The following is a 19,182-nucleotide window of genomic DNA, read 5'->3' as shown; positions in this document are numbered from 1 at the left end:
AACAGCTACTTGACATGGCGCGAACGAGTTTGTTTACATTTTCTCAGCTGAGAAAGCAGAGAATATAAATCTTTACTTGCAGTAGCGCAGGATTAGTATTTGAATCCTTTTACTACTTTAGTAAAACTAGCAATTCCACTCTGTAGAAATACTCAACTACAAGTTCTGCAGTAAAAATATTACTAAAGCAAATGTACAAAAATATTATCAGCAAAATGCACTTAAAAATTCCAAATCAAAGTACTCAATACAGAAATGTTTCCATCATAAATTATAATATTGGATTATTATTGATCCATTAATGTGTAAGTAGCATTTGACTGTTGTAGTTTGAACTCATTTATATTAGAGGTGCAATTTAAGATTATTTTATCAATTAAACTGCTGGTTATTTTATCGATTAATTGTCTTAAAATGGTGAAAACATTTATAGAAGACAAGTTTCAGTCAAGATCAGATTTCAATCAGATTTGAGAAGCTGGAACCAAATAATTTTTCAGCATTTTTGCTTTAAAAAATATACTTAACAATTAATCAATTATTCAAATTGTTGCAGATAAATTTTCATATTCAAGTAATGTACAAGTACCCCAAAGTAGTGAGTAGTCTTGAGTAGTTCTACAACTGACAACTACTCAATACTAATACAATTAAATCCACTTTAACGCATTACAGATGCTTTATTCTTAATATATTTTTACACTGTACACTGTTGCTCACTTAGTAAACACTACATTACACAGCTATGTCAATAAATGTACAACAGTATTGGAAAACAAAAATATATATCTCCCAAGATGCTCATGTGTGGGTCGTACACAGACGAGTACAACACAGTCGTTCCAGACGTTGTTGGCACAGAAAAGAAGTCCTTCACATATCAAATCTCTTGTTCTGCACAGTTCAGTTCAATGTAGGAGGAGGGCCCAGTAATACCTCAAGAGACCCCGATGTAGAGTTTGTATGGGGGGTGGGGGACATTTTCTCTTGAGGATATTGCATAGCAAGGAACCATGACAACAAAATCAGGTGGGGGGGCCGCGGGGGGGGAGCAGTCCTTTTTGCTCTTCACATGGCCGCAACAGACAAGCAGGAGTTCATCCTTTATCACGAGGAGTCTACAAAGACACTGTTTTTGTTCAGAGAGGAGGGCAGATATAGTGTAAGGGCTTGGATGGTGGTTGAGGAAAGGGCTGGTTGGAGGTATTTACATGAAGGCTGTCGTTGTGAACCGCTTTGCACAGAGAGCTGGCTTGAGCATCTCTCAGAGAACTTGTGTCTGGAGCACAAACCAATAACTTGGGGTATTTTCTTTTATCCGACTGTCAGTCACTGGATACAGGCTTAAGCCACACAGTCTCAGTATCACGCAAGAAGGAACCTTTTCTCCACTGAAGGTATTCCATGTAAAAGATTTGCATACGAGTACATTTCCCAGGTAAAGGCTCTAATGTAACAGCCTTTTTTATTCCTATGTAGGTAAATCACCTTCCACACTTCACCTCCCTACTGTCATACACATACTTATAAAGCATACTTCTACATCATTTGCTTTAAGCTCTGCATTATGACATTGGAAATCTGAGTTGACGACAGAGCAAGCAACCTGACTGATTTAACAAAATAATACTGTTTTTCTCTGAAAATATATTAACAGTTTTGAACCCCGCTTTCCCTTAAATATAGCCATTGTCAGCAGTTCACGGTAACAATGAAAATATTTAGCTTTCAATAAAACATTATAGCACATGTAGGTCATCGTCAATAATGTGAAAATCATGGTTCATAATAGAAAACATATTTGAAACATTTAATGGCAACATCATTGAGGATAAAAATAACAACATGTCTTGAAAGGCTCATTGCACTTAATATATGGCAAATGTAACAGTAGCTGTAATATAAGCCAGAAGATATCCTTTGTTCAAGTCTGTTCCTGCATATAAAAGGTTCAGTTAATCTTTTAAGTGGTCCCCAGTGCTCTTCCTGGTCAGGTACAACCGGTGGGAGGTTGGTTTGGTTTAGATACCAACACCTTTGACGAGCGAAGCCTCCAGGGTGATGTTGAACTCTTGCAGAGTCTGTAGTACTCTGATCAGAGAGTTTACCAATGAGCGGTCCTTGATCAGTGCAGTGTCCTCGTACATCTGAGCAGTGATTGGACAGTCTGCGAGCAGAGCGATCCAGTGATGTAGCAAATGGTCCCTGAAGCAGACACACACACACACACACACACACTTGAGTCAACACAACAACATCACACTAAAGAATGCAGCACCACTGATAGTAATTACCTCATGCTGCATTTTTCCAATAAGAATAATTTAAAACCATGGTGGCAGGAAAGTTTGTTTCATGGACAAACTACATTACACTGTAATAAAAAATCCCCTCCCCTAGAAAGGCATCATAAAAAAGTGTATTATGAAGTAAGGGTGCAACTAATCATTTTATTTATAGATTTAACTTGCATAATATAATATAATAATATAATAATAATTGCACTGATCAATGGTTTAGTCTATAAAATGTCAGAAACTAGTGTAAATGCACTTCACAGTGTCCAAGGTAACATCTTCAAATAGCTTATTTTGTCTACCCAACATTAAAAACTCAAACTCATTCAAACTCATTCAATTTGCAGTGATATAAAACTGTCAAAAGCAGCAAATAATCACAATTGAGAAGCTGGAATGAGCAAATATTTGGTATGTTTTGCCTGATAAATTACTTACACAATTCATCAATAATCAAAGCTGTTGCAGATTAATTTTCTGTCCATCAGCTAATCTATGAACTGACTAATTGTTCCTGTACTACTGTGGTGTAAAGAGGAACAGTAACAGTCTGTAACAGATAAATGACCGGATCACTACGGAAGAAATGCAAAGGCACATAGAGTCTTCGTCGGGGAAGCAGAGCTAAAGGAAACAATTAAAATATCTGATACTTCAAGAATCCTCAGAGGAGAGATCATGTTCACTTGACCCCTGCAGGTCATGATGCAGTATCAGATACGGAACGGCACTTTAGCCAAGGACATTTCAGCGAGAAGGACAGCTTTGTATCCCAGACCCTCAGAACCCTAAATCTTCCTTATCATCCCCAACAAATGTTTAGGTTGTTCACTACATATAAATCAGGTTAGTAGGAGTGTTTCTACCTTGCACCCAGACAGACGAGCATCTGGAACTTCCCATCTTTGCCAATGTTCCTGGACGTGTTGTTGATGGCCCGCATGAAGCGGCAGAAGTGACGCACTCTGCTTTGCCAGTTTTCGTCCGGAGCCACCTCTCGCTGCTCCGCACTTTCAAAGTACACTTGTGCCTTTTCTGTAAAAGCATCATTTAATTAAGAGACACATTAATTACTTTATAATTCAGTACCTAGTTGTATAAATGTGAATATAATTTAATTGCTGATGGTCTTTACCCAAGAAGTCCCAGATGAAGACATTCTTAAAGAGTCGGGGTGATTTGAAACCATGCTGGAAAACTTGCTCCAGAGCCCAGACGAGGCCGTACTCCCCACAGAGGAGAAGAGTCAGACTGCCTCTCTGTGAAGAGGACAAACAGGATTCCTTTCATGTTGACATTTTCTTCCAAAAATGAATTTAAATGGAACAATTTTTCATAAACATTTTAACCAAGTAACCCATTAACATACCAACCTAACTTGTCAATATGATGCAGGGAAAGAGGACTAAGGTGCAAAGACACAACCCCACACAACAACTTACATACTCGTGTCAGTCATATTAACAGGTGGAGAAACAGTGAAGGGAATTTCCCTGTAAAAATCCTTTGTTCTTTGACTACACAATGAATGACTATTAAAACCTGCAATCAACGGTTCAGTTACAATGTGCTACTCCTTTGAATTGCAATTATCACTTCATACGAAATAATTATTAATTTGATATTAGTGTCTACATAAAAAGGAAAAACAGGCTTCATTCTAGGCCAGGAAAAATGATCAAGATTGATGTACATTTCCAAAAAACAACAGCAACACATTTTAAAAATCTGAATTACACCACACGGTCTGTTACTGAGCTACTGAGGGGCTCAGCGACCACCAGAGCAGAAAGCTGCTTCTCTTCATTTGTGATGAATAATAGAACTGCATGTTGGAGCCTGTCTAGACTGCCGTCTCTCACCTCCTTCTCCGGTTTGTGGAAGTGCTTCACAATCCCGTTGATGGCCTCTCCCACTCCCTCCTGGATCTGACCTGTGTTTAACTCTGGATGAGAAGAAAAGAAAAAAAAGATGCTGTAAGACAATACGAGCAGTCACATGGAAGAAAAATCCCCCATCCACGTTTTATCCATTTGTCATTGTGTTTTATCATTTGTGTATATCAATTTTTACCAGTGAAGGTATTAAGAACAAGACTTTAAGCATCACAAAAAGGGGGGCACTGTTGTCTCCTGCTCTTTAGATAACAGTTGAATCTTTAATTGAAGTGTAAAAAGGAGAATCCAGAGGAAACATATGCTTCCTGTCAGCTAGAAAACCCACACCAGGATTATTTAGAATAAGCTCCAGGTAATTTATGGTTATGCAGTTAAGTTACTTACTTGGCTTGCTGTTTGGCGAGATGGTAACAAACCTCCTCATCATCCCGGGGGACTGCTGCATCGGGGGTGTGCGGCACATTCGTTCATCATTCTCTGTGGTGGGGGTCATCAGCTCTCCTACCAGGATCCTCTCCAGACTGCCGTCATCCACGCCTTTCCCCAGCCACCGGCCACACGGAAACCTGCCCACAAACACATTGTGTTCATTTTCTTTAAAGAAATATCTGTTTAAAGCAATATTAGGCACATTTTCCTCAAAAGGTACAGTATTGCTTACTTGTACGTGTGCCCCGTGATCTCATTGCGGACCATAACACACTCTACAAGCCACTTTGCGTAGAGCCCCGTGTTATCGTGACCCATCTGCACCGTGGTCAGCTTGCCCAGGTTCTGGCACTGAAAGAGAGGGAAGCATGTTAATATCATACTGGTAGTAAACAATCAAGTCAAAAAAAGATCATAATGCACTTTCAATGTAAGTGATGGGGGACAAAATCCACAGCAAATAATGTGTTTAAAAGTTTATATGAAGCTAATATGAAGCTTCAGCCTCCCAAATTACTCAAATCAAGTCAATATCTTTCAAAGTTACAGTCTTACAGCCAAATTCACTCTTTTTGTTAAAAACCTTTCACTGCAGCTGAACAGGAAAACACCGTCCATCGAGACACAAAGAGGGAATTTTCAAGCTTCATATTATCTTCAGATAAACTTTGCAGAAAGCTTTTTTTTTTTAAAAACGAGGACTTTCCCATCATTTCCACTGTAAGCACATTTGAAGGGGATCTTCCAATGGTCAGCATGAACAGGAGGAATGATTACAGTGAGCAAAACCTGTTTCAATATTCATTTTGGCACCTGATTGTTGTTTTAAGACAGACTTGAGGAATTGTGAACCTATCCTTTAAACGCCAGCTGGGCAAGAAACATGAAACAAACCCTTACTTTACCAAACTTATTTGGAAGCCAAAACAAAGGCAAACAGTAAAATTACAATACAAACTGTGCGTTGTAAACATCCATCACAGTTTACAGATAAACTTACAGGATCAACTTAGACCTATTGTACTTACACACAGTTATCCTGTGCAATGAGTGATTATTACTGACATTTTGGGTCCGCTTGCTTTTCAGTTTTAACTCATAATAAAGTGGTTTACATAATCTGCCTAAATTGTTGGCTTGTTTACAAAATGTCTGATATCCTAACCACTCATGTTTCTTGTCCTATTGGATTTCATTGTGGCAACATTGCCACATTCCCGGACCATAATCACTTTAATCACAAAAAAATTTAAAAAAAAAAAGACCCAAGTTGTAACACAAACCTCAAAAGTGATCTCTAGAGTATTCCTCGGGACCTGCAGAACCCCGGTCTCAGCCAGCTCACCAGAAACACACACCCAAGGGTTGGCTGTAAACATGGAGCCTCCCAGTTTCTTACTGGGAACAACCACCACATGGTAGGGGATCACTGGGAGACAGAGAGGAGAGAAATGTCATGTCAGTCACAAACGATCAACGCCGATCTGGTAGTTTAATTGGCGGTGTTATCAGGCTTGTATGGCATCAAAGTAGCACTCACTGATGGTGGTAAAGACATTGGTGAAACAGAAGTAGTCCACAGCATTGAAGGACAGGAGATGGTAGAGAAACTGCTCTTTCTCGTCATCACAGCGCAGGAAGGCGTATCGCTTGTAAAGTTTTCTAAAAATGACAATACACAAAGATGCTTTCCGTTATTAAATTGGGATGACTAGCAGATAAAACATTCCTCAACAGTGTCTCAACAATTGCTGGGTAACAAAGTACGTATTGCTTTGTATTAAGTAGAAGACATAACAACAGCAGACAAAAAAAATCCCACTGACCCAGTTCATCACCCAGATATCAATTATGGAGCAAGCTGTGAATTATTGATGCGGCAGTGGACTACAGTACGATGCTTTGCAATTTCAAAAGAGTTAATGTATTATAAATGAGTAGATCACACGTCATCTTAATTTCATATGAGACAGACATTCCTCCACAAGCGCAGAAAGAAGGTCAACGAAATATGAGGTGGGAAAATTAAACAATGAGGTATGTTTTAAAATGTAAGATTCACGGTTGTAATTGTCCCGTTTCTGTTTCTTTTTGCTCACTTTGTAAGCTCATGATCAGACAGCAGCTGCTTCAGGTGTCTGGAAAGCAGCTTCTTCTCCATGGAGAGGCGAACCCAAGCTCTGGCCTTACCCACGTCGGTCTTGATCTCACTTATGTTCTGAATGTGTCTGGAAATAAAATGACAAGGTCAGGAGTCTGAAGAGGAGAAGAACTTACACATAAACAGAAAACGATGATCATATTTTAAATCATTATTATTGTGTGAAAATAACAAGACAAGGCAGAGATGGGGATTAATTGAATATAAAATCATGGAAGGTACACTCAAACTATTTACAGCATTGATAACTTCTTAGTGGTCATACACAGTACCAGCAAACTTATACACACAGATCTTATACTGCGAGGAAAATGCTTAGAATAGACATTATTTACAAACAATAAAGATTACAAAAATGCAGAATGCATCTTAGAGAACCAGATAATGCTAAAAGCTACTGAGGCTTATATTCATGTAGTTGTTTCATTTCATGATTATCAGCTAAACCAACCAATCAACAAAAGGAAAATCAGAAAAAATAGTGTCCATGCACTTTCATTTACTAGATAAGTGGAACCACCACGGTGATATGAATACATCCAGATATTGTAATACAGGAGTCTATTGTCTAAACTGATAACCAAGCAAACATTTAGGGCTGCTCTTAATGCTTATTTTCTTTATTGATTCATTTGTCGATAACAAAGCGATGTCTTAAAATTGTTTTGTTCGCACGTCTCCAAAACCCGAATACATTTAGTTTGATATGATATAACACCCATTTATACACATTTGAAAAGCTGCAACCAGTGAATTTTTGATATTTCTTACTTGCTAAATGATCAATAGATTATCAAAATTGGTGGCAGTTAATTTTCTGTCAATCGACTAATTGATTTATGGTAACACTTTACTTTAAGTCTCCTATTTAGCATTTATAATTAAACTTATAATTATATATTTATAATTAGTATACAAACATTTGATAAATGCTTTGTAACACATTACAGTGTGGTTAGAAGCAGGTATAAGGACAATTTTAAGTGTTTATTAATGTATAGTGTTTGTCAACAATTCTAACTTCTCCTATGAAGACATTTTATATTCTCACAACTGTTTATATATCAGCCTTCACTTATGGGTGTTGACAAATACATGCTAAATGCTAAATTATAGTGTGTTATAAACCATTTATTAACTAACTTAAAGTGTTACCTAATTTATGTACTGATTGTTTCAGCACTAAAAATGTTATTTAAAAAATCTGACTTAGTTCTTACTTCTATTGTATTTCTGCAGCATAAACTGAATGATCTAATTCGTTGTTGTGGCCAGAAAGATGTCTCAGTCTGCCTCTGTCATGGCATTTTTACTGCAGCGGGCCCCCTGAGTGTGTGAGCTAGTTCCTGTGTCATCGCTCCGAGCCACTATCATGCTCTGATGTCCAGACACATTCCCTTCCACTCCACCTGTGCCATAAGCTCGTCTGCTCTCTGAGAGCTCTTCATGTCTCCTCCTCCACCTTCCATCCCCCCCTCCATGTCTCCACCCTCTACTCACACTAGGTAACCCAGTTTCCTCTGCTCGTTATCTCCATGGCAACAGAGGAAAACATCTACTGTATGCACCAATATTACTGTGACCTCTGACCCAGAAAAGACAGCAGATATCACCAATATAAGATATTGTTATCATCTCAAAAAAGCTTTAAGAAATGTGATAAAATCAAACATATACTCATCGTTTTAGGTATAAACATCTACTGTCTTTTAAGATAATGCTATTAATTATTAAAACTCATTAAGGGTGGGTGATGGTAGCTTGTGTGTCAGAGTATGTTTATGATCATGCCGTCAGACGTTTACATGGGTGGGGAGGAGGTTCTACCTATCAGCGCAGTGCAGTGTAGACGTGTGTGTTTGTGGCCCAAGTTGACCCCTCCTCTGTTCTCAGCCAGGCTGGCGGGGGTCTGGTAATTAGGCTGGAAGTAACGTGCTGTTACACACGCCACACAAATCCTGACTCCTCAACTCTGGCTGTGCACAGCAGACGTGATGACAGCGATGGCTGCCATCATATACACGAACAAACACGCAAATCAAAAACACACAGCTGTTACAGCATGTGGGTGTGTCGCAGGAGCTCCCACCTCCATTCAAAGACTTTGTGTTCTTTGAATATAAATATACAAAACTAAAAAGTATTGAGCTAATTGAGGCATCCTAAGGTCTGGGATGCTGTCCGATTTGCTGGGGACCTCTGGTTCATTTCATCCATTCTCTCTTACCTCTAATTTCCCATAAAATATTTAAAAAACTGAGATAATAATAATAAGTAAGGTAATGATTTTATTGGATGTTCAATGCAATAGTCTGACAAAAATGTCAACCAAAAGCTGACATTTTGGAAGTTTCAGTTAATGCTTTTGCTTTGTTGAAGAACTAATTTTAGGGGCCATAATAAGAAAAACAATATCTGGATTAATGTTGTGATATAGTATTTTAACCTTCTGCACTATTATGTGAAATTTTTATGTGTTTCTAAAATATTAGTGGGCTTGAAAATGTGTTGCGACATATAATCTTGTAGTATTTAAAATGTTTCTTTTACTGGGATGCTGCATTGCATCTATTCATGACTTATTCCTAACAGCTCTTTGGTGCAGAAGAATGAACTAGTCTGTCTGTGGAACAAGACTTTTTACAAGGCAGTTACTGTTTTTTTGAAGATTTATTTCCTGTCAGAGTTTAACTCAATAGTGGCAAATGTGGAAAACAGAAAAGAGTGCCGCTACAACTAATTAACTGTGTGGCATCAGGCATGTTATTTATTTACAAAAGTGAAGCCAATAAAGAGACCATTGTATACATTTATCTGAGACAGGAGTGTCAGATAAATGTATTCTGACCAAATGACTGAATGAGTGACCAAAAACAAACACACATTACATCACAAACCCTAAATAGGACATTTAGTCTGAAGGGGAAACTCTTGGAAAGTACTATTTGTGTTTGATTGTTGTTGTTTCTGTTCTGTATGTGGGGAAAAGGCAGTTTTATACATGATTTCCATTGAGGACGTCTATCTTGTGAACGCTTGAACTCTGAGTAGGTGTTGTTTGACAGTCCACCACAAGGGGGCAGTATTAATCCAGTTTACTTTTCTCTGACAGTACAGTGATACATTTCTAAAACAGTTTAGCTGCACTGGATGGAATAAAGGGACTTTATCCTTCATTCCTTCATGACATCAACATTAGCTCATGTCTAAATGACAACCATCCTTCCTCACCTCATGTCCTGGATCAGGGAGACTTTAAGAGGGGGCATGGCTGATCCACCACCATCAGATTTGCGTCGCTCGGTATCGTGGATGAAACCTGGGGTAGAAAGAAGGATATTAGGCACTCTCTAGGTCAAAAGTCACTATTTTGTTCATCAATTTATTAATTAGATGAACTGATTTTAACATTTACTGTACCTGGAGGTCCCAAACCACCTGGAGTCGCATTCTTCTTCTCTTTGCTCTCCTGGTAGTGCAGGAGGTGAGACCACAAGGCAGATTTACCCTGAAAGAAAAAAACATACCCTAAGGTCATTAAATACTGTGAGAGTTTATCAACCAGCTGTTGGGACTCAATTAGGTGCAGAGTGGCTTCCTGACCTGTTTAACCTGCAGCCCGTGGCTCCAGATCCTCTCCAGCAGGTCACAGAGACTCGCAATCAGAGTGTTCTCCTCCACACCGGTGATGCTGACCTCTCCGTGACCCAACTCCACTGCCTCTCGACCCATCTTCTCTACTAGCATACGCTTAGTCTGCCGGGAAGTAAACAGATAAGCATAAACACACAATCTGTTGTTACTTGAAGTTCTAATACAATACCGCAATCAAACTAATAATTTTGAATTTTTATTTCATGTTTTGTTTGCTAATTTCAGAACAAGCCATGTCCTGATATTCAACTCTTTGTAGTAGAAAAAATGATTTATAGAGAAACTCATCTAGCTAAACACAAGGCCTTGGTTTGGTTTTGCAATGTTCCACTGTTTTATTGTCATTTCTGTCCACCAATTAACTGCACACAAACTGACTATAATTTAAGCCTCAACTATAGTTTGTCAAATTGATGTTTTTGTTTTTAATTATATCTTTCTTAGCTGAGATAGCAGCAGCACTCCCATTAAGTAACTTTGTATAAAACCAGCTTAAAGACCAAAATATCTATAATATCTATATGAATACAAAATGCAGTGAGCATTTCTCAACTACAATAATGCTGCACCGAGTTGGCCACTGCAAACAGATCAAACTGAATAACTAAAGCTCATTCATGCACAAACCTTGTTCCTACACTCCTTCAGCAATCCTTCAACAAATTTCCAGTTAGTCTGTGCGATGACAGAAGGTGACAGGTTTGACAGTTTGGGCTGTCTGATGGTGGTGCCCAGGTTCCTGGCTTCCTGGATGTATTTCTGATAAAAGACACAAGAGAGAATTCAGTCACGTAATAGCTAACCACAAAAGGAAACCGAGAACCTCTATGTCAGAGAAATCAATTCAGCATACCGGTGGGTTGACGTCACTAGTGGAGGTTACTTCAAAATTTCTTACAAATGTTTGTCTAACCACAGAACCGACCTCACTCAATAACAGAAAGGGAATACCACAGAGAGTTCAACCACAGTTTGTTCGACTAATGATGAAGGTAATGAAGGTTGTCTGATGATGGGTTACTTTATCTTTTATTTTTCTGCTCTAAAAGGGATTCAAAGGTCTTGCCAGTGTATATAGAGTCAAATATACAAAATATGTTTGCTACACAGTTTCTTATCTCTTGCACTGAGAAATTGTGTTGTCAATACTATTCCTGTTGGAAATATCTAGACTTCAGCCTTCAGATATTGAACTTATAACCGATATGAATAAAAAATTGTGTTTATCAAAAAAAAGAACCTTATTGATAGATCTGCTAAATTTTATAAAAGTAAAACCAATGTCTAGAGCTCCAGGTGGCTCTAACGCGGCTGAACATTTTCTTTACTTTGTTGTCTTTACTTTCCTGTGTAGTACTGCCATTGAAAATCAGTAACTAGTCAGTGAGTGAGCATGTTAACATAATTATTGAAAAGATTTATATGCAATAGATGTACAAAATAATTTCAATTGTTGTTTAAGTACTGTTCCCAAGCTCAATTATTTTAACTTTAAATTAACTTTCATGTGTAACATATGCACTAACTGAAACCAGAAAACTGGTTGGCTAAATAGCAAATAGCAACCAAACTGTGATGAACAGTAATTATGTTTATCAAATTAGGCCTAAAATTGTTCAGGTATTTAACAAAGTAAGTTAATAATTCTGGAGAAAATGTATAAATTTAATTGTATTTTCAATCAACTTTGTTTGCATCATTTCATGTTTATGAGTTCCAACTGTCATAACCTAAAACATGACACAGCCTTGACATAACATGGATTATCAGGTAAAGCTCAGCTGGTAGTGGAGGAAGCAGAGGGGGGTAAAGAGCTAAAGGTAGAGACCACATGAGTGGACAGGTCATGTGATCCCAGTATGAAAGCTAAAGCCTCACAAACTACCAACACATACCACATCCACAGTCACCGACTTTAGACAGGGCTTGAAGGACTGCGAGAGCCAGTAGTAGTCAAGAAACAGCAGGAGCTGCAGCTCCGGAAACAAACACTCTACATGCTGAGAGTGTGTGAGAGCGTGTGAGTGCGAGGCAGGCAGACAAAGAGAGAGAAAGAAAGAAAGTGACCAAAAGTGTGAGGGGGGGAGGGGTGAACAAGATGATAAAAGCAAAGTCAAAATAAAACAAAGAGAGAAAACGGTCATGCAAAAATGAACAGAGACAACAAAGCTGAGCCAGTCGATATGTATGTATATGAGCTGAGAACGCGGGGGACTCTCACCTCTCTCTGGTCGTTGTCTAAATAAAGGTGCTCAGCGTGCTGCTTCTGTCGATCCCTCCTCCTCCACTGGGCAGGAGCACTCCTCTTGGTCCATCTGTAACACAAGACAACACTTAATAAACTGTGTCGTGAAACATCGTAACACAGCAGTCAGACTCAAGTCGAGTACGGAAAAAGGTTAAAAGGTCATGTGAAATATTCACTTGTTGCTGGTTGGCCCTGTGGAGAGCACGTCAGACTGCAAGCGGGGGAAGAAGCCTTGCTCGTAGCGTCCCTGACCGATCTTCATGTCCAGCAGGTGGGGGTGCAGGGCAGTGTGGTCAATCTTTACCACTCTCATCTCAATGGCCTTTTCTATAAGAAGATGTGGGATGGACGCAAGAGTTGGGGATGATGTTACAGGATGCATCCATCAGTTTCATTGTCTTAATTTGTCCAAATTATAGTGATTTCATTGTCAAGACTTGACAACTATACATATATCATTGGTGAAGGATGAATTTTAAAAATGATATTAAGGAGGCAATAAAATGCATTCTGATTTTCCCAGATAAATAACTTATTCTCATGTCAAATAAATATGCATGAATATATATGCTGTGTTGGGAAAACAGGATACTTATAATGAAGAACCTCTAATTTTTCATTTAGTAAATGTCTGACAATTGAATAAAGAGACAAAGTTCAAACTGAACAAAACATTTCATCCCAAACTCCCACAGAAGCAAAAGAAGTGACAGATTAAAGACCCAGAAAGTTCTTTTTTCTCTAAAGGAACCAGTTCAGAATCATCCATGAATGCAGCTTTAGACAGTGATTCTCTGATAACTGCTTAACAACCCACCCACACATATTAACAAAAGCACCCGCGAGTTTAGAGAAACACAATAGACTTTTAGTAGATCACATCAAGTCGTCCATGTAAGGACACAAAGCAGAGAAAACGGGACAATGATTGACTGAAAGAAAACGTTTCTCACACTGTCTGAAGCTGTGATTCACTGGTACAAAGATTTGATTTCCTGAAAATAATTATCACACATTTCCCTGCATGCTGCCAGTTATCAGATCACCACTAAAAAGATCAGTGATAGTGCATTTAGATTAAAAAGATTATGTTCACCAAGCTTTGAAAAACTGACATGTATGCAACGCACAAAGGATCTCACAGAGGTATCTTGAATTGATGGTAATACATTAAAAACACATTCATAGTATTTCTAATCTAGCAGGTTTTCTATATTTAAAAGTATTATTGTGTATTCTGGATTAAAGTGGACAATTATTATGCAGACAAGTCCATCTATCCTCTGTGAGCGTATCACACATAATGCATTGCACACACATTCAGAGAGCTGCCACCCAAAGATGTTTAAGATATAGAGAGCAAATATTACGAGTCTTGTCGTTCTCGAGACAAATGTCATGAGGTCCAGGAGCGACAAAATCGGCTTTTTCATATCGCTTTTTAAGCAGGTTGTCTGCAAATAAGACAGCAATTACCAGTCAGAGCTAATTAGACACTTCAAACACTATGTAGTATGTCAAAAGTTCACTTTCTAAAGCTAATTTATCCCCACAGTCATTTAGATGATTGAAGGTCTTTTTATTAAATCCACAAAATTGCAATGTTTTGGCTTTAGACAGGGTCATAATTAAACATGACAGAGGTCAAATTTTTACCCGTCTCGAGTCAAGATGTTAATATTCAAAATAAAAAACCTGTGGCTTATCAGTGGAAAGCAACAACCAACGCCCAGAGAGCTGAGGCAAACTGATACATTTGAGTACAATGTTTGGTGCTTTAAAAGCTATTTTTAAGGTTTTTTATTCTTTTTCTGAAATTCACAAAGCCTTCAAGGATTTTCAGGGCCAATGTCTTTCCTTACCCGCCTCTTCGATGTTTGTGCATTTCTGGTACATAGATGTGCGTAGAGTGGGCGTGCGGACGTTCAGCATGCGGATCTTATCCACGCGGGCATCAAACACCCTCAGCGTGTGCTCCTTCTCCTCGTCATCGTGACAGAGGATCTTACTATCGATGAAGGACGCAAACATCTGTGTCTCCAGGAAACGAGACAGGAAAGGCAGGTAGGGTTCCGGTTGATCAGATAGGAAGGAGGCCTGCACGCACACACATACAAACACATTTAAAAGGGTGGAATTCAATGTCATATTTAACAGAAAACAATATTCTTCACTATACAATCTCTATCTATAACACTTCACCTTATCAAAGTTCTGCATCTGGTCTCGGTTGGTGAACCAGGACTCCTTGTCATGGCTCGGCTGGATGACAAACACCTCGTAGTCCGCGAACATCTGGGTGAATCGGTTGGCAAAGACCTCACGCAGCTGGATGTTAACCTGGTGCATCTTCAGCTCCTCCTCGTCACACTGGACCCGCGCATCCTTATTGCTGCTGGCATCCTCTCTCACCTCCAACTGATGCGCACGGACATGAGGAAAAGATAGAAATGAGGGAAACTGCTTTGAGAAAGAGGTTTAGATAAAGAAAAGGAGCAGATCAGTGTATATATTCATGTTATCTTTTCTGACTGTTATCATAGGCTGCTAATGAAGCAGCAAGGTTATGGGAAAGGAAGTCAAGGACATGTGTTTTGATTTATGGCTGAAAGCAAACTGAAACACAGCTTCTATTATTAGAGTGTCAGTGGGTCAGCTGTACAGATGCCAACATTTGGGGGGTTAAAATAACACAGAACAGGCCTACCACTGTATGTATGTATGAATAAGAAAACAAAGTCTCAATCCAATGACATGATCACATGACTGGAGAGCCTCATATCCAGTACAGTAATAAGTATCTGTGAGGCCTGACCTCGTTGTTGGACAGCTATACACTAATGAGCTAATCCGTTCAAGGAAAGCTAATGCTGGCCACCGTTGCATAAAGCAGATTATAGGCTGCATGTAGACTTTCTCTAGTTGGCAGCTAATTCATCCATTTATCAACCTTCAGAGTATTTCGTCACTACTTACGACTTACTACTGTCTGTAAAGCACTAGAGCCGAAAAGGAAATTAGACTGTACAGATGCCAACTTCATCTGTTGACGTCTGTAAAGAGATTTCCGCCATTCTCTTTTTCTGCCTGTAGTGGGAAGTGTAGGAGGGGCTTTCTCGTGTTTATTGTGGGTTTCTGTGTCGTCTTTGCTCACTATATCATCTACATGTTATCAAACACAGGATTTCAAGACGACGATGTCTTACAAATTCAAATTATTCAAATATATTTGCTGCTGGCACAAACACGTTTTTATACATACAACTGTAAGTCTGCATGTTATGACTAACATGGAAATCCTGATCCTAAACATCTTAAATTTGCTAAAAATTAAACATATTTACATATTTAAATTTAAAATTAGACATATTTACAATTAATAGTCTGAAAAATTTCTTTCAGAAAATGTATCACTGTCTACATCAACGGCCAATATTTTATGATCATCAACTGGAGAAGACAACCCCCAATATATGATACTCTATCATATCATACTTTGATTTATGAGATTTTATCACTTCCCACCTTCTCCAGACTGACACCTGTCCTCTTGACCAGAGCCTGCAGTCTGGCAATAGTTTCATTCTCCCTCAGCAGGTAGGAGTTGAGGGGTGAAGCCAGGTTGCCGTTACGCTTGTCAGAGACCATATCCACAGATCGGAAGCCCCGGTACTTGGCATGGCTGTCACTAGAGTGAATATTTCCCTCTGGAGACACGCCGAAGGACATGAGCACCTCTGAGATCTCCTGGATGAACTCTAGCTTGTTGGGAAACTGCGGCAACTCCTCTGGCAGTTCGATGAAGTGATTATCGATGTCCACAAAACACAAGTTAGCCTGGAGAAAAACAGGGCAAAAAATATAAAAAATATTGAAGTTAATGAGGTGAGTTGGGAGAATAACACATTGTGAAATTCATATTTTTTATGGCCTTGTACATTTGACAGTTCATCAGCACATGTTGCACTTATTTATAGAAGTGTGTAAAAAGTGAGAGGCAAAACTGATGACTGAAAAACGAAGCTGGCACACAGTGCTGAGAGCAATAGCAGATGTTGAAACACCCAGGGGTGTTGGCTGGACTGTCAACCATCAGCGGCTGAGCCCAGATTCTTCTCCATCAAAAACATTTTAAAAAGGTACTTCTAAATAGACTGTTTCCATGCATTTTTTTCTTGCATGTGAGCGCTACAAATTGCTTAAAAATGTGAAAACTGGAGAAATGAGGAAGAGTCTGGATTTGATTTACCCTATAATCTGCACATGAATATTCCAGTCACTCAAATGTCTTAAACCAAAATGTCATACCTGCCACCATTATTACTATGCCTATATGATAAAAAAATCCTCAAAACCCATAATACACTGTCAATTTCACAAAAGAGAGTTGAAAACTACTCAAAGTGACTGAGTAAACTTTCATAATTTGGTTGCGAAATCATTGCTGATGTATCTACTTGATATAAACCACAATTTCTACCTCAATGCTACAAGTAGTAAAACATGAGAAGATGTTGCAATATAAGAAAGTAAACAGACATAAGGTTAAGATGAAATGAAATGATGACTGAAATTATTTGCAATTAGAAAGAAAGAAATAGAACTGTGCTGGCAAGGAAGTGAAAAGTACAGTCTTGAAATCTATGAATGTTTAATATTACTTAGTAATATCAAGCAGATGACACACAAATTTACATAACCACATCACCAGGGGACTATGGTCCAGTACAAGCACTGAGTCAGTGCACTGAACAAATTGATTATTGGATGTGTCAGATAAAACTGAAGTAATTGTTTCTGGAGCCAAAGAAGAACGATTAAAAGTCAGCGCCCAGCTTCAATCGATAATATTAAAAACCACAAACCAAGCCAGAAATTTTGGCGTAGTCATGGACTCACAACTGAATTTTAACAGCCACATTAAGACAATTAAAAAGTCAGCCTACTATCACCTGAAGAATATATTAAGAATCAAAGGACTTATGTCTCTGCAGGATTTGGAAAAACTTGTCCATGTATTTATCTTCAGTAGACTCAACTACTGTGACGGTGTCATTACAGGCCTCCCGAAGAAAATCTATCAGCCAGCTGCAGCTGAGTCAGAACGCTGCTGCTCGAGTCCTCACTAAGACCAAGAAAGTGGATCATATCAGCCCAGCTCTCAGATCTTTACACTGGCTTCCTGTCTGTCAAAGAATTGATTATAAAGTACTGCTGTTGGTTTACAAAGCACTGAATGGTTCAGGGCCAAAATACATTTCTGATCTGCTGCTACGTTACGAACCATCCAGACCTCTCAGGGGGTCTGGAACAGGTCTGCTTTCTGTTCTCAGAGTCAAAACTAAACATGTACAGGCAGCGTTCAGTTTTCATGCTCCACATATCTGGAACAAAATCCCAGAGAACCGCAGGTCTGCTACAACTCTCAGTTCTTTCAAATCACAGCTGAAGACTTTTCCGTTTGCAGCTGCCTTTTATTAATCTTACACTGCTCTGTAACTTTTACTCTCCTGTTCCATCTGTCTTATTCTATTTTAGCTTATTTTTATTTACAATTTAACACTTTTTAAATTGTATTTAAATGTTTTTTTACATTGCCTTGTGTGGCTTTTACATTCTGTCTTGATGCCTTTTATGTTTTATGTAAAGCACTTTTAATTGCCTTGTTGTTGAAATGTGTGTACAAATAAACTTGCCTTGTCTAGTAAGTTTGCCAGTAAAACCAACACATTTTTTATAATTATCATCACTACAGAATGTTTTCTACAATCAAGTCAAAGACCTTTTAAATGCCTATTATCCAACTTACCGGCAACAATTTCTTTTCCATCAAGCTTTGGTTCAACTAAGCCTTTACGTTCCCTTTGTGTTGAAAATCAGTTCTCACAAAAAGCTCCTGAGCATCATCGGTCTACATTTACACAATAGACTATAACATCAATAACACAAGATATTAAACTGCTTTCAATTAAGATCAAAAACTAACAGATAACACTTCAGAATGACAAAGGTGTTCTCCATGACACTAAAAATATTTTCAGAGTCACCCTAGCATAGGTTGGTTCTCTCTCAATGTAAACATAGACTAGTTCAAAGGTCATAACTTTACCCACCAAGCCATATAATATCACATGATATTAATCAGATATATACAAATAAATGATCAGAAGCAAAATAAATAGTTTTGAACTATGATGTTTGTAACAATCCCAAAAGCAGTTTGGCTTCCGTCTTGTCAATCTTTGAGTGTAACTATGTGTGAGGGCATGAGTTACAGAGGGAGAAGGGAAAGAGGGTGTTGTGACATTATGAAACTGTTTACTGTCCGCACTTCTCTTCTTGGCACTTTGAGGGTGGAAGTGCTAGGCGGAAGTGTCTTGTCGGCCCACATCAGCCAACATCTCCCTCTCAGCTGACATTATCGCCAAATGACTTAGCCTGTCCTGACCCATTGTATTCCTCAGCAATGTGTGCAGTCGGTGCAGGGCACTGAAA

The 19,182-nt window shown here is 38.7% G+C and overlaps 1 protein-coding gene across 4 annotated transcripts in view; it reads right to left on the bottom strand.

The window, feature by feature from the left end:
• Window positions 1-660: 660 nt before the first annotated feature.
• dennd5a (DENN/MADD domain containing 5A) overlaps window positions 661-19,182 on the bottom strand; it is a 41,308-nt gene continuing 22,786 nt past the window's right edge. For 2 of the 4 annotated variants that reach the window (XM_044349988.1, XM_044349996.1), the window contains 19 exons: window positions 16,213-16,524; window positions 14,890-15,105; window positions 14,550-14,784; window positions 14,058-14,141; window positions 12,864-13,014; window positions 12,661-12,754; window positions 11,067-11,198; window positions 10,389-10,541; window positions 10,206-10,293; window positions 10,017-10,104; window positions 6,724-6,852; window positions 6,165-6,286; window positions 5,908-6,053; window positions 4,857-4,975; window positions 4,580-4,761; window positions 4,160-4,242; window positions 3,433-3,556; window positions 3,164-3,332; window positions 661-2,205 (listed from right to left, as the gene is read on the bottom strand). In XM_044349988.1, the coding sequence (XP_044205923.1) occupies window positions 2,022-2,205; window positions 3,164-3,332; window positions 3,433-3,556; window positions 4,160-4,242; window positions 4,580-4,761; window positions 4,857-4,975; window positions 5,908-6,053; window positions 6,165-6,286; window positions 6,724-6,852; window positions 10,017-10,104; window positions 10,206-10,293; window positions 10,389-10,541; window positions 11,067-11,198; window positions 12,661-12,754; window positions 12,864-13,014; window positions 14,058-14,141; window positions 14,550-14,784; window positions 14,890-15,105; window positions 16,213-16,524 (2,811 nt within the window). In that variant the 3' untranslated portion in view covers window positions 661-2,021. The remainder of the gene's footprint in view (window positions 2,206-3,163; window positions 3,333-3,432; window positions 3,557-4,159; window positions 4,243-4,579; window positions 4,762-4,856; window positions 4,976-5,907; window positions 6,054-6,164; window positions 6,287-6,723; window positions 6,853-10,016; window positions 10,105-10,205; window positions 10,294-10,388; window positions 10,542-11,066; window positions 11,199-12,660; window positions 12,755-12,863; window positions 13,015-14,057; window positions 14,142-14,549; window positions 14,785-14,889; window positions 15,106-16,212; window positions 16,525-19,182) is intronic. The other 2 variants (XM_044350004.1, XM_044350012.1) reach the window with 1 other exon arrangement.

This window comes from Thunnus albacares, chromosome 1 (genome assembly GCF_914725855.1).
Source record: "Thunnus albacares chromosome 1, fThuAlb1.1, whole genome shotgun sequence".
Lineage (NCBI taxonomy): Eukaryota > Metazoa > Chordata > Actinopteri > Scombriformes > Scombridae > Thunnus > Thunnus albacares.
The sequence above is the reverse complement of the archived record's forward strand: the minus strand, read 5'-3'. Positions and strand labels throughout refer to the sequence as shown.